Genomic DNA, 16,551 nt, shown 5'->3' with positions numbered 1-16,551 from the left:
ATTTATTCAGCGATTGTTAGCCCACTGAGTTTAATTAGATTTGTTTGGGCCTTAAATTGATCGTATCTGTGTCCAGTTTAATGTTCATTGAGGTCTGACCATCTGGCTTTCTAAAGTAATATTGTAGTCATGCATATCTGACTGAGCCTGAAAGCACATTGAAATGCCTATTTAGCCATTTTGTCTCAAATAGGGTGATTTAAAGCTGTGCTTGCGGTCGTCTCAGTAGTGATGATAGTGTGTTCAGTGCAACAGTGCTCTAATTTGGTTCATGTGTGTTGAATGTACTGAATGTTTTCTGTTGCCTTTCAAACATCTGATGCACCAGATGAGTTTTTATCTAGCACAGTGGACCTCATTGCCCATATACTGTATTTCTATTTAGCAAGAATATACTTTTCTTTCATTGCTATTTGTTATTCAGTTTTTTTTAGCAGGGTGTTTGAATGTAATATATGAATGTAAGACTACTTCAATGAAACTAAAGTTTGTGTTTAGACAGGATTGATGCAAAAAAAAAAAACCAAAAGAAGATCGACACACACTTTTTTTTCTTTTATGGCAGGTGGTTCCATTGACTTTTATTGTTTTTAAACTGAGCTAATGATTTTTCTACCCCCTATGCCTTTACACAAATCTCATTTTCATTAAGACATTACGGTATGTAGTATGTTTATTAAACCGTTTTCCTGCTTCAAACAATGGTTTACTATCTTTGTGGTGGGGATGTTTGATCAAAACTTGACCAACACACACACACACCATATTTCTAAAAGAAATTATTTAATTAAAAAGCAAATATGTAATATAGGATTTGTCCTATATATTGTCCCCAAAGGGAGGTCAGCTGTAGCAAACGTTTTGGGGCGACGGTGTCCCCAAAGTGTTGCGCCACAAAAACAAACACAGAAAGTTCTGAGGATGACAGAAAATACTCACCTCATTACAAAAAGGAAAATGCTAAATGTTACTGTAACGTGTTTATTATAATGAAGTGTACTAATAACTGTAAAACAAAAGCTGTTGAATTGTGTGATCAGAAACACTGGGATGAGGCAAACAACACAGTTTTCTACATTGACAAAAATGAGACATGACACTGACGGACACATTTCCTGCAGTGACTATATATAACAAGTGAACACACTGAAAAAAAGTAAAACTTTAAAAAGCATTGTGCATAGTTCAGTCATCACCTAACCTGTCTGATGCTTAACGCTATTTCTGCTAACAAGGAAGTGCAAAAAATCATCAAATTAGTTCACTGTTGCACTGAAGGGTGTCTTCGTTCGTTTCCTTGTTGTTTAAGGTTTCTTGTCGTTGAATGTGTGTGTGTGTGTGTATGTGTGTGTACCTATACAGAAACCCGCATGTGTGTTCGTTTAACTCACTACTAGGATCGAGTCCGTTCGCACCCCTTATAGGTTTCCCCAAGCTTTGGCCCAGTCGGCCGACGCAATCCTCTGCAGAACTGGCCCGCGGTACGCCGCTCATACCTCACCCACCCAGACCACTGTGTTCCCTCTCTTGACGTCTGACACCTCACAGTGGGGGCCGCTCTGTTTGCCGTCCAGAACAAATAGGGACTCGGCTGATGATGTGACCAAGTAGCGTCCAAACACCCCGCTGGAGACCACCACCCTGTTGGCGTCTCCCCAAGGCCAGCTGCTGGCCGGAATAGGATCCTTGACGTCCTCGAGGGCTTTCGTTCTTCCCAACGCCAGGTCGGAGAAAACCAGCTTGGAGCCCTGCGCTGAAGAGGCCACGATCATATACTGGTTGGCCTCGGTGAAGGATGGCTGAAACTCCAAGTCTGCGAGGGGAATTGAGACATCCGCTTCATGGCTGGTCCGGAGCTCTCCGCTGAAGGAGATGGTCTGGACTTGGAGCTTTCCGTGTCGCTTGTCCACAGAGACCACAAAGCGGCCGTCCGGAGAAACAAACGGCCGGCCGTTGATGTTGGGATTGGGTCCAATGACTGCGTCGCTTACGCTGTCGATGAGAAGCTGTGAGCTCGGGGCCGAACGGTCCTCGACTTGGCACTCGATAAAATAGTAGCCGCTTAAATGAGTGTAGGCCATGTTGGCTGGGATACAGCTGTAGTTCTTCAGACTGATGGTCTTGACGAGATGGAGGGTCTCAAGGTCGATTTTATGCACCGCAAGCTCCGATTTTAAGTAGACAAAGCCAAACCTGAGATGACAATGGTCAAAGACAGGTTAATGATCTTTCTGCGGATTTATTAAGTGCTGCGCTTTTAATTATAACTGTCATTTGCTTGCTTCCCATTTTTGGAAGAATTATGTGGAAAATCTGACAGAGGTCATGCACGCTGAGCAGTGACGATGGTTTTGTACCTTACGTGGGTGATAATGAGGTTAGTGGGAGGGATGTAGAAGTCTTCCACTCCTTCAAATGGAGTACGGATGATCTGACGCTGCTCCACCGAGCTGGCAGAAGTGATCACCTTAAAAAAATGGAAGATAGTGAAAAGAATATTACAACCAGGAAAATGTACAGGCTGTGAAACTGTATGTGCAATTTTTCATTAAAAATAAGCAGAACAAATTGGGAAAACATGTAATTGCAATATGTGTTATAATTTTTTTCATATGTAATATTGTTATTATTGTTACTTAATACTATTTAACGTAAATGTAAAATATTTAATAATAACTTTTATTTATATAATAATGTTTATTATTATGATTATTATTATTTTATATAACAACAGTACAATTACTAACACTGATGGTTGTTTTTCTTTGCTTTCAAATGTTAAACCATAGAGGTTTTTATTTTGACAGAAAACTGCAGAGAAACGTCTCTTTTGAAATGCTTCTCTTTTGCTGATAACATTTTTATAAATGATTCTCATTACAACCAGGTAAGATGTTTGGGGCATGTTGCATTTTTTAAATTCATGTTATAAGACACTGAAAACACTGTTATCATGAGAAGATCACAGCACTTCACTCTGAAACATGCAGCACATCGGACTTTTATCTGATTTTTCACAATGCAATTTTTAAGATTTAATAATCATACTAAGCCTTATTGCTTTCTCAGGCATTGTTGGAGTTAATAAAAAAGTTAACTGGCGAGTAACACTATTTCGTTTATTTGCCAACACTGGTTTTTATTCACATTTGGTCATTGGTAAGTGAAATTCAGGCCCAGATTACAACCATGGCTAAAAGGAGACGATAAGCAAAGATCTTCAGGAACTCTTGCTTTGATATTTTATTAAATATTTATTATGTATAACAGTAAGACATTCATGAATTTACTGTATAAGTACAGCTTTCAGCAGTGGAGTAATACTCCCATGCAGTCTTCATACCTAGTGTTTAATCATATCTATAATGTTTTCTCTGCTCCCTTTACAGTTAAATTTGGTCAAATTTTTACAAAAAAAAAAAGTGCACTGAAGAGTGTTAAGAAACAGAAAGCGAATTCTCTTTAAGTGCATGTTTTATTACTGTAATATTATATTATCTGCAAATAGTTTTTTAAATATACTTTTAAAATTTGAAGTACACTATGAGTGCACATTTATTAAAATTAAGCACATTTATAAACAAAAAGGCATTGTCCATGCCATATTTGTATATATAATATGTTATAGGATATTTAATGTCTTTACAGTAATATTTATAGTAGGATAACTATCAGACCACTCAGAAATTGTACAAAGAAAGTTCAGACTTTCCTTATATTAATAAAGGTTTTAGTACATTCTCTTGTTACCCAACAGATACAGTACTACCACAATAATGATGATATTGGAAGTTTAGTTTGGAATTCACAGTGATTTTATTAAAAGAGCTTATAAAGTTGATAAAAATGCCACTGTTGGCTTCAGTGCAGATGATTATGAATGCAAACGATGATTTGTGAATGTGTGAGATGAGTGCAGGATCAGAGCCAAGCTCACACATGCGGCTCTATCTCCCCTCATTTGTTTAATCTAATGAACTGACAAACAGGTTCAGATGTTTGACTAAGAATATTGAGCCATTAAAAAAATGGTTTTGATATTTCACCTCTCGAGCTGAGCACTGCCTCCGGGCCCGACAAATTGCCCATGCCCGGGTCAATTACTCGCATTCGAAACGAGTCAAATATTATCAAGCCATTTATTTGTGGTGTGAATCCATATCCCCTGCAGCCAATTATGCAGCTTCCCTCTAAAAGTGCTCTTTAGCATTTCTGAGTGATTCATAGCAAACGCCTTCATTATTCTGAGCGGCTGGTGCTCTGTGGGCATGCTGAACATGCAAACACACCTGAGGACTTTCCCGCTATTTAATAAAACATGAATCATTCATGTGTATGGGGGCTGGAATTACACATTGTATGTTAAATAAAAAGCCTTTCATTTGCTCTGTCTTTGAGGCTGTGTGTTTCTCAGACGTGTGCGCTGATATGAGGACAGCTGAGATCAGACCTGGCAAAGAATAAAGCGGGAACCGGGCAATTTTTTTTCATGCAGCAGAAAGCGTCTTATTTGCCTGCAGCTCGAGTCAGGAGCTCTGACACTGAACTGCACTGTGGTTTCATTCAGAAATTGCTCGTAAATTTTACAAACAAGTATAGCGCTGAATTAAACATGAAATTTTGATAAAACCGAGATTCCATTTTCTTGTTTTACATTTACAACTTTGGAATTTTTTTTTTTTTACAGAGCAATTAATGCAGATGCAATTAATCTTCATAATGCCTTCAAAATCTATACTAATTTTAAATTTCGGGTTGTTAGAATCATTATTTTCTAAAACAGTCATAACTTAAGATTTAAAGATTATTAAAGATTTTTCAACTAAAACCATATTGTGTCAGATCAGCAACTTCTCATTAATGAGTGGAAATTAATGTTATCATGGTATTACTGCATTTATCCCCTTTTTAACTAATTATATGAACCAAAAAACAAACTATGATGAAATATATATAGTGTCAATTACACAGTGACCATGGGGGGTCTAAGTTTGACATTTTTTTATGTTTTAAATAAGGCTGTCAAGTGATTATTAAAAAAAAAAAAATCTGTTTACATAATGTGCCGATTAATTAATCAAATGAATCTCAAATTAATGAGATTAATTAACATGCACATCATGTGCCGATTAAAGATAAAGTTATTATTAAAGATAATAGTTAATTTAGTGTTAGTGTTAATTTACAAAAAAAAACAAAAAAAAACACTGAATAGACATTACAAAAAAAGTAGCTGAAATATAAGTAAATATTTTAATTCAACATACAAAAATACAAATAAAGAGTGAAATATGAAATTATTTTTATAAAGAAAATTACTCTAAATATAAAACTAAACGCGCCAGTAGGTGGTGGCAAATCCCTGTCTTAAGTGAATCATTCGGCCATTCATCGATTCGTTCAAATGGCTGATTCATTCAGTAACAAAGAAAGTGACTGCCTTTATTAATGGCTTACTGATTCATTGATTCACTTGATTCGTTTAAAAACATGCATTCATTAATGAAACACCGCTGTGTGTTGATCAGAGATGCACAACAGTTCTCCTAGGGCTTTATTTTCATTATTGAAATTACTGACAATGTGTCTAAAATGTAATTATTCACACCTTTACCTTATCTTCATTTTTAGTAAAAACTTTTATGTAACCTATTTTTGTCTTTCTACCAGCCAGTGATGATTCTAAAAGAAAACACGCAGTGTTTGTTATTGTAACACATGCAACTTTCACGCTGACAGAACCTTGTGCTTGTATTTCAGTGGTGCTGTTAATGTTATGGTTATTTTAGCAAACAGTTTGCTCCATAAATTCAGTTCAACAGCATTAAATTGAATAGGGTAAACTGCCAAATTTGCATATTAAAATCAGTCAGGGCTATAGAAATGCATATTAATATCTACAAGTAAATCTCCATATTATGTGTAGGCTAGCCTTCTTTCTATCTGACCCCCCCTACATCTAGTTTTGATAAAGCCTTCTTTAAGTGGGTCAGACCCCGTAATTCGCACGCTGCATATAATATGAGATTTACCAGTATTAACCCTAATTCCTTAATTCCATTGAACTCATGATTGCTCCAAAACAGTCAAAATCTATGAAACCTACCTATTTATTTCTAACAAAACAACATAATTACAACCTAAATCTAACTATGAAAATGTTTCAAATCAAATTTTAATTGCATAAACTTTCACTTTCAGATGAAAAAATTTGTCAGGTTTTCATGCTGCAGTGATTCATCAATAATCATACAGTACATATCCATGTTTGTCAAAAACATGAACAAAAACTAAATTCAGTGCTAGAAGTGTGAGATAACTATTTTATAAAAGTTGTTTAACACTAATATAACTTCATAGATAATTTTACAAAAAAACATTTTTGACACCAAATGCCCGGTCAAAACACAAGCACGAAACATGTAATGTTTTGATTATATCTTCTAAAAAACTTAATATCATATGCAAATTTTTGTTCCCTTATTAAACACTAAACATTTTTAGAATTATGTATCTCTTCTGGGTCAAAATGGACTTGAATGTGTTATCTGCAGTCAGTGCACAAATGTGTCAAGCAAAGACTATCACAGATTAGAAGACCTCAGTCAGTCCGTGTCGGCAACAACACCTCGAGCACTACAACACTGAGCACAGGTGCCCCACAAGGCTGTGTGCTTAGCCCGCTGCTCTTCACACTGCTGACCCACGACTGCACTGCCAAGTTCAGGTCCAACCACATCATCAAGTTTGCTGATGACACAACAGTGGTAGGTCTCATCAGCAACAATGATGAAACGCACTACAGAGAGGAAGTGGCACAGCTGGCTGAATGGTGTGGCACAAACAATCTGTCCCTCAATGTGGAGAAGACAAAGGAGGTTGTGATGGACTTCAGGAGAAACTCCGTTGACCACCCCCCACTGACCATCGACAGCTCGACTGTGGAGAGAGTCAGCAGCACTAAATTCCTGGGGGTTTATAGTGTTTTTTACTTCATTGTTGTATGTCTGTATTTATGTAGCACCGTGGTCCTGCGAGACACGACATTTCGTTCCACTGTATGTCCCCACATGTAGCGGAATGACAATAAAGCTCAACTTGACTTGACTTGACTTAACACCAAAAACGCAAAAATACAGACGGTTATCAGATAAACGGCCCCTCATAAGGTCAATGAATGAACTCTTACAATAAAAAACAGTTACACTTTATTTTGATAGTCCACTTTAGACATTCTACTAGCTATAAGTAACTTAGTAACTACATGTCAACTACATGTCAACAAAGTTTTCATTAATTTGCAACTACATGTCTACGAACTCTCAGTAGGTTTAGGGTTAGTAGAATACGTTGACATACTTGCAAAGTTTCTCATAGTCATTATTCTGTATGTTGTGGACCCATCAAAATAAAGTGTTAGGAGATATTAAGCAAACAGTTTACTAATACTCTAATGTCTGATGGTTGACATGTAGCTGCAAAGTTACTTACTATTAGTAGAATGTCTAAAGTGGACTATCAAAATAAAGTGTTACCTACACCATAACAGTGTGGTGGCATGAAGAATGTATGAGAACTCACTAATTTGCTCGAGAGTCTTTAGCAACTATCTGGGTGAATCAAAATTCGGCCCAAAACTAGAAACAATATTTTCCATGTAGACAGTGAAGGCTTTGTGAGCGTCACCTGCAGCGTAGAGCGGGACTTCAGCAGGTCTCTCCAGCTCAACAGCCACAGCTGATCGTGAGATTTGTCGTAGAAGAGTTTGACGGGCATGGCGTCCGTTTCCACAGCCTGTCATTCAACACAAGAGGGGAAAGCCATTCAGTTTTGCTTGTCAAGAGCAGCTGTTATGAGTAAAGCACCCATTGTGATTTATTTCGGCAAGGCAAGTGTCATAATAAACGGTGCGCTTTCACTACGAACACTTTCAGAATGAACGTAAGCTCCAAATGAAGCCAAAGCAGAATCAGAGCCAGTAAGTGATGTTTCTTTCATCAATTCATTTTTAAATTAATTTCATTATCACAGCAAAAACAGACCAGCAGAATTGTGTGTAAATGTAAGTTACTCAGTATTAGCTTCATGATTATTCGACTATGTGAAACAGTATATTCACAGTCTGAAGTGCTCTGAATGTCAGTCATGTGATTTACTGTGGCCTTGTGATCCAATCACAGCCATTGATACTGAGAAACTTACAATACTGTTTGATTCATGAATGAAAAAGCTCTTACTCATAATTAAATATTGCTTAGTATTGTTTATTTCTAGTTGTCAAATATAGATTACCAAGTGCAAACCTTGATTTATACATATTTTATACAAAGATATTTATACAAAATTTATATTTGGAAAAAAATCCAAAAGTACATGGCAGTCTTATTTTAGTGTAATTGAGATACTATTACAGTTTGTATTATTTTGAATCAGTTTTTATTTTTATATTTTCCATTTATGTATTTAATTTTAAAGTTTTTGTAGTTTTACACACACACACACACACACACACACACACACACACACACACACACACACACACACACACACACACACACACACACACACAGACAGTATAGTAATTAGTTATTGTTTTAAAACAAAGTCTGTTCAATGCTTATTTTGTTATTCATGTTACTTTAGGTACCACTGCATCAGATTTGCACATGTGCCTCGGAAGCAAAATAAATTTGGGTGGGTCCTCCCCCAGAAAAAAAATTACTGGAGTATATGCCATTTTCTGTAGTCTGGTGCCTTTTAATTAACGGAATAAGCCGCCTTGTTGGCAGGGTTTATTTACATTATCTCTGCCCACTAACTAACAAAATAAGGTTATTTTAACACATTTCCAGTGGCACAGGTGGTAATGCGTGTAGTGTTTTTGACGTGAGCGACCTGAGTTCACGTCTGCCTTTTGTCGAAATCATTCTTTTCACATCTCATATTACATCAGAAAGGCATGTTTTCAATATAAAATAAATAAATAAGAGAATCAGAGAATCAGAAAGTTTAAATAAACTACTGGTTAGCGTTAAGTATATCTAAGCAGCAGATATGCTAAGATGCTTTGCTTATTTTGCTGTGTCGCAGGAGTGCAGCAGGTGCGAGTAACTATTGAAAACACAGAATGGAGTAATATGGACTCTGAATGAGCCAAGTGGAATAGATTTGAGGAAGCAGCAGTGTGGAATTCAAGGCTGTAGCTAAAAAGGTGCAATAGGTGATTGTCTTCAGAAACATCAACAACCCAATCTTCCCTCCTGGTGTTGTAGTGCTTTTACTAACTGTGCTATAAAGTTTTCTCACCGGTGAATGACACATGATGTAGCCCAGTGCAGTTCCCAATTCCAGTCCTCGTGCCCCCCATCTCTGTATATTTTGCATGTCTCGCTTAGTTAACACACCTGATTCAGATAACCAGTTCGTTAGAAGAGAGCTACGTGCATGAACTGTGTTTCGATTGACATGGTCCCTACACAGTGTTCATTGCTCCCTACTCCCTGGGAAGGGGAAATCCGTTGAAGTTTCGGAACATTCATTCACGGATTGCACTGCGCAGCGTCTTCACACACAGACGAAGAGAAGTGTGAAGTGTGACATAACATACCTCTGTAAATAAATGCAATTTAAATTCACGTCTCGCACACTTTGTATGGAACAGTTCGCTTTGAACTGGAATCATGGCGGAATATCTGTTGATGTCCACTTCACAGGGCACTTATGACTTACGGTCGAACAGAACAACTGTTGGACGTGATAAGATATATATATATGAAATGTGCAGAGCGGGGAGGGCGTGAGGACTGTAATTGAAACCGTTGATGTAGCCTATTATAGTAATTTAATGTTGTCTCTGGTATTCTGCTCTTTGATCGTATATGCGTTTGGACGGCGATTGCAGGGAGGGTGGGACGTTTGCTTTCAGTGCTTTCAGGCTAAAGTTACTACTGCACCTTTAATCTATTCGGGTATTCGTCATGTGGAATGGATTTGACTGAAAAGTGCACAGACATATTCGATTAATTAAAGATGGTAAAAGTGGGTGGGTCCAATATCATTGGTCTTCAAAAGTGAGCGAGTCCTGTCCCACCCACATACAATGGTTCCGGCGCTCATGGATTTGCATGTAAAAGTTAGTGTAAACTAAAAGGAATCTAAGTTTGATTTATATGGATTATCATGGAAATAACAGAAACATTGAAAGCACTGATCAGAAGAACGTTATGAGGCACTTCCATTAGTTATAAAATCTTGAAATTCTGAATGACTGTCACTATCATCTGTAGTGTGATGCAGTTTATTCTTTACTGAGCTCCTATGATTATGTGAGGAGCAGTTATTAGCTGTGACCTTTTTCATCTTTTAAATTGTCATTTGTAACATAACTGCTCCCCGGGCGCCACAACATAAATGGCTGCCCACTGTTCCGGGTGTGTGTTCACTTAGGATGGGTTAAATACAGAGAAAGAAAAAAATCTGAAAGTAATCTGACCATCACTGAACAGAACTCTTATGATATATGAGAGCTGTGGTTGGATGAAGACTGACACAACCTCACCTGCACGACTCTCTGCGCCTGTGTGTCGATCAGCAGCAGTCTGTTCTGAAGCGGCTGAGACACATACACGTACTTGTCCTTCACGCTGACCGCTGACGCCCATACACACTCCTGTGAAGAGACACCCGTGCTTCTGGGACACAGTTCTTCCTGCAGGGAAAATATGGACACGCACTTGAACCAGTGTTTGTGCCTGTGCACTTGCATAATAAAGTTCTTTATTGGCAGCTACAGTTCCATGAAGAACCTTTAACATCCAGAGAACATGACCATTGCACAAAAGGTTCTTTAGATTATTAAAATGTTCGCACTAAAAAGAAATGGTGCTTTTCAGAACTTTTCACTGGAGGGTTCTTTGGGGACCAAAAATAGTTCTTCCATGGCATCACTGTGAAAATCAACCCCTTTGAAACCTTTAAGAATGTCAAAATATGTTTGAAAATTGAATATTTGAAATTGAAAGAATTTGTAATAATCTTTATAAATGTCTTTGCTGTCACTTTTTATCAATTTAATGTGTCCTTGATGAATAAAAGTATTATTTTTTAAATCAACAACACTTTACTGAAAGCCATAATGTGTTCATTTTAATGCATTAATTATGCCTCGTAATGCACCTTATAATGCATTATATGATCTCAATAATTATGACCACAGTTATACATTATAATACTTAAGAGAAATTATTATATTAAGAAAGTATAATACATGCGAACACATGACAAACAAACCTTCAATTACTGTAATGCATTTTAACTTTGGTTATAATTATTTATGAAGATTAGACATAATGCATTACAACATACATTATGAATGCATTATACATAAAGGCTTTAAATAAAGTGTTACCAAATAAAAGTCTTACTAATCTTACTTTTTGAATAGTAGTATATATTATACTAATGATAATGGTTAGCTTTTTATCTTAAAGCAGTCAGGCTTCACTGGCATTAAGCATAATAAATACTCTTATTTCTGTCTTTTGTTTTGGGTTCAAGACTTACATAACTACCCAGAATCCTCTCTGTCCGCGGGATGCGTCTGCGAATCTCACAGTTGCCGGGCTGCAGTATGGTGATCCCTTCGCTGGAGAACACATAGAACATGTTCCCCACACTGAGCCCTGCAAGCACACACAACATCACACACGTCATTACACACACACACTCTTCCTTCAGAGAGAACAACAGCAAACGGCGAGCCACTGGGGGAGAAAACGGTTTCAAACAATGCCGCTGTCATACGGTCAGACAGCAGAGACTATTAAAATCTCCTGAAACCACTCCAAAATGTGCATTTGCAGGTCTGTCACCTGGCAGCAAACAACAGCTGCTAATTAGCGTGGTCACATCAGAGGAGCGGCAGCACAGAGTTGTCTTGCTGTCAGAAAGCAGAAAGTGTAAAAACACACGGTCGCAGGTAAGCTAATGATCATACGCAGGCACTGATATATGTAGAAGCTGCCACTAAATAAAAAATAAAAAAGGTAATTGCGACTTTTTATCTCATAGTTCTGACTGTTTTCTTACAATTACGAGTTTATATCTCATAATCTCACAGAATTGTGAGATATAATGGGAAGTCCAGTTCTGAGGGGAAAAAAAAACACTGATTACTTTAGCTGAAGTATTTGTGTGACTTTTGCCTGAGTGTGATCCCTCACCACCTCAGACATTTAAAAGATTTTAAACAAAACAAACCACTTTTAGAAGTTACTTGTACTTCACTAGATACTTCAAAATGTGTTGCTCCATCAATGTTCAACAAAAACTTGTACAGTATATACACTATAGCTTATATTGTTTAGCCCCGTTCTACCCTACTGTATGAACATGACACACTGAGTTATTAGATGAGATGGAGTGTAAACCACCATTATGACATGATATGTGACGATCAAAGCAAACTACATGTGAGCTTCCTTTGATAACTGGGTTCCTGCAGGTGTGTTGTACTAAAGCCATTAGCACCTGTGCATTAGCTCTTTTACCTTCACATTTATGCATGCTTCAAATATGCCTAGATTAATTTCAGCAAGAAATTGTGTCCACACACAGTTATCAAAGTGTCTCTCAAAATGTTTGTCATTATTTTTGTAAGATGAACACTAATCAGATACATAATCAGACATGAGTATCAAGCAGATTTACCTTCCTCCCTCCAGAGGATGTTGGCCACTAGATGGACAGCATGAGGAAACACAGAGGACAGTTAGTGGACAGCAGAGAAACACAATGATTAGACTGACTTCATAGGACATTTACAGTAACTGTAATACAAGTAATTTCATATTAACATGATTTCCTGGAAATAGTAATATTACAAATAATGGCCATGAAGGTGAAGATGAGCTGCTGGAGGGATTCAAATCACGATTTGGTTTAGTGTGATTATGAAGTCGCAAAGGCTGATATTTTTAATTAAATAAATCTATGTGCAGCATGTTTCATGATGCGCAGCATTGTGATCAGAACGGCTCGATCGCTTTGGCTTCAGTAAAAGAGAGCAGTTTCATGCCACGCTGTCAGTTAAGTGTTTGAAATAACTTCCATTTGTGATCTGATGTGGCTTCATATCATAGAACGAGACAGAAAATATATTCTTTTACAGTACACTATACTGTTATAAATACTATGTCAATTAGTTCTGCATTTTAAATATACATCATTCTTACAGAACACAGAAAAAAACATATTGTTGCATTGCATATGCAACTCTGTATGTGTATATTCTTCTTCAGCATACAGAAGTATACAGGATTTATTTGTTATGTTTTTGCAGAGGATGCATGCAGTATCTCGTATTTCATATTAAAAACACAGATTCCATTTTTGATTTTGCATACCTCGTGACAAAAATTAAAATTCGGAAATTATCGTCACAGATTTGTATCATATTAATATAATATTTTATACTTAGACCTTTCTAATGATTTATAGTTGTAGGCGGCCAGCATGGCAGTTTTTTGTATATATATCATCATTAAATACCTTTTATTGTATAATGACATAGTATTATTACAATAGTCATTTTTCTTATTTGAATATTTTAAATTTAGTAATTTTAATAATCATAACAATTATTATTAGTCATATATAGGCATAAACGTTTGGGCCAAATTGTGTAGCCCTACAAACAAGAACAAAAACTTTTTTCCCCCCGCTTTAAAAAAAAAAATCACATTTTAAACTGCATTTGCAATTTTTAACCAGAAAGTCACAATTTGATCCCCCCTCCCCAAATCGTGCAGCCCTAGTGGTAAGTGCTGATAGATGGGATCAGATGAACGTGAACTTCATTTTGAAATGAATCTGTGCTTTTTCTCTGAGATTCCTTTAGTCTGACCCACTGAGCTGACTGAAACCCTGCAGGCAGATATTAATGAAACCTTTTCCCACACAGTGGACATGCAATTTTCAGAAATGTGTCTGTATCCATTCTAGTGCTGTTTTTGATCAGCAGAAATAGAGTGTTGAAAAACACAATAAAATTAATCAAATGAAACAAGCACCAGCAGTGTTTCTTGACACTGTGTACAGCAGTCAGCAAATCTTTTGCATTGAATTTATTCATGTTTTTATGTGGCTTCTCAGAGAACTCAAACTTACTACAACTACATTTTCATTGGGGATGGTTGATGCATGTTATCAAAGTGAAATTTTAAACTCAATTTTCATAAACTCATGAAATATCAATCTGCTAGCTCAGTGTCAGAGATATTAAAATGGCCTTGAGGTCTTTCAGGTCCCAAACATGAGGGTTAAAATGTAAAATACGTATTCAAAGGTCTTATTTGAGATGATTTAAATGCAAAAATAACCAGCCTTTGACATCTTTATATGGGACTTGTCACCTGTCTTTTATTAAGCCTTTTATATTCAACAAGGACACTGGGTTAGAGAAAATATGGCTGATTTATTATAAGACTTTGATACTTGTACTGTGGAGCTCATAGACAGAATGTGTGTTTTGGACAGGGAACACTACCTTCATTTTTTCATGTGGATGTGTTTCATGTCTTATATTACTGACTTTTAGAATTAAGAAATAAGTCACGAGAGGAAGGTACTGATTTGTGATTCACACCTCTATCAGTGATCATGTTGGGTTAGGGTTGTATTGTCGTACTTCAATAAAGCCTTGCAAGGCAAACTGTGATTTTTCTTCAGTAGAACAGTAAAGACGTTTTTAGTTGAAACTGTGATCCTTGGTGATTCATAAAATGCAAGGCAGCAGCTACCGGGATTTTGAGAGTCAAAAAAACCCCCAAACAAAACAATAAACATATCAGGCAACACAAAATTACTACCTGTGGCTGCTGATGATATATTGAGGTCTTATGAAGCGAAACAATCGGTCTCTGCAAGAAACAACAACATTATTACCTGTAGTCCAGAGCCTCAAGCGAACAGACCGGAGTGATGTTTGGTTCATGAATCATTCTTTTGAATCCATTATTTTAGTGAATTCACGGTTCGGGCAGCACAGATCTACAAGTTACTCAATGAAAACTCACTTTCCAGTTCCTCCAATAGACACTGAACTAAATAAACAGTTTGACTCAGACTGAAGGCCGATGAGCCACTAATATGCGCATGTGTGAACCACATACACATTTCACATTTCACACAAGGACCACAGTTTCAGCTAAAAAGCTTTACCACTGAAGAATCTTGGATGGCCTGACGATGAGCCCATAAACAGCAAATTTTCATTTTTGGGTGAATTATCCCTTTAAAACTAGTGTCTCTGTCTACTAAACCAGAATGATTGCTTTCAAAATGGCACTAGTGGATAGAAAAGTATCTCCCATTTACACATTGGACACATTGAGATCTATAGACCTTCATTTGACTCTAATTGAACACTGTAAATTTAACAGTCCAGAAAATGTCTGTAATTTCTGAAACAGGAATTGGCATGTGTGCACAGACACCACAGGGCTGTTCACATCTGCAGATGTTTATTGCTGTATGACCATTAAAACCTTATTAATGACAAACTGTCCTTTCCGCATTGGTGGCTTCATTACATGTGAACTGACTTGTAAATTCTTGCCAGTGATGACTGAACCAACAACCCACATTAAAGTGTGCACGAGTCTACCAGTACACCTAAGGCCCTATGAGTGCCACAATATAGAAAATGTGGACGGAATTGCAGAATCCAGTCATAAATATGGAATTTAATGTATAATGTAGAATGTCACGGAATTTGGGAAATATTGAATGAATTTTAGATTGACAGAATAAATAGATTTAATTTGCATTTGACTAAAATATTAATTAAATTGTTAATGTGGTATACCTTCATTTGATTAGCAGAACAATTTAAATACACAACACAAAATTTCTGAAAAAAAGATTATTGTAAAATAATAATAATAATAATAATAGTATGTTGTTTTACTGAATTTAGTTGATTTAAATTTAATTTAACAATTAAAATGGAATTCATAAATATTAAAATGGAAAACACTTAATTTGGTAAGAATATAATTAAACTTTAGAAAAAAAATATATATTATAGGCTCAAATTAGATAAGTTATTGTTATCTAAATGTTAAATTCTATGAGTTTTATTATTTCAAATAATTAACAGTTTTTGATTTATAAAGTAAAAAATAAAACAGAAAAAAATTGGAAAAATAGTGTAATTTGGGGGAAAAAATAAAATGGATTTCACATGGCTAGCCAACACCATTCTCCCATTTACAGTCTATCATTATAACATGAGCAACCATAGTTCACAAAATCATTACAATCTGCTTCAGTATCATCACTCACGTGTCTTTCGTGCCGAGTCTTCCACAAACAGAGATGAGATGTCTTCATCCACGCCAACTTCGTTTCTAGCGATGCAGGTATAAGCACCAGTGTCTTCATAACGCACACTTCTGATGTGGAGTTCACTTCCATTAGCTGAAGAAATACAATAGCCAACAGTTAGATGATTCAGTGTATTTCCAGTGTTTCAACACACACACCGTAGAA

At 36.5% G+C, this 16,551-nt stretch overlaps 1 protein-coding gene across 1 annotated transcript in view; it reads right to left on the bottom strand.

The window, feature by feature from the left end:
• Positions 1–558: 558 nt before the first annotated feature.
• The window catches only part of LOC306855938 (follistatin-related protein 4-like), a 195,764-nt gene continuing 179,771 nt past the window's right edge, over positions 559–16,551 (bottom strand). The window contains exons 10-16 of the mRNA XM_079394909.1: positions 16,345–16,479; positions 12,709–12,735; positions 11,563–11,681; positions 10,559–10,708; positions 7,687–7,794; positions 2,358–2,467; positions 559–2,193 (exon numbers count right to left, since the gene is read on the bottom strand). Of these exons, the coding sequence (XP_079251035.1) occupies positions 1,491–2,193; positions 2,358–2,467; positions 7,687–7,794; positions 10,559–10,708; positions 11,563–11,681; positions 12,709–12,735; positions 16,345–16,479 (1,352 nt within the window). The 3' untranslated portion in view covers positions 559–1,490. The remainder of the gene's footprint in view (positions 2,194–2,357; positions 2,468–7,686; positions 7,795–10,558; positions 10,709–11,562; positions 11,682–12,708; positions 12,736–16,344; positions 16,480–16,551) is intronic.

The sequence above is a fragment of the Barbus barbus genome (genome assembly GCF_936440315.1).
Source record: "Barbus barbus genome assembly, chromosome: 36".
Taxonomy (NCBI): domain Eukaryota; kingdom Metazoa; phylum Chordata; class Actinopteri; order Cypriniformes; family Cyprinidae; genus Barbus; species Barbus barbus.
This window is presented reverse-complemented; position numbering and strand designations above follow the sequence as displayed.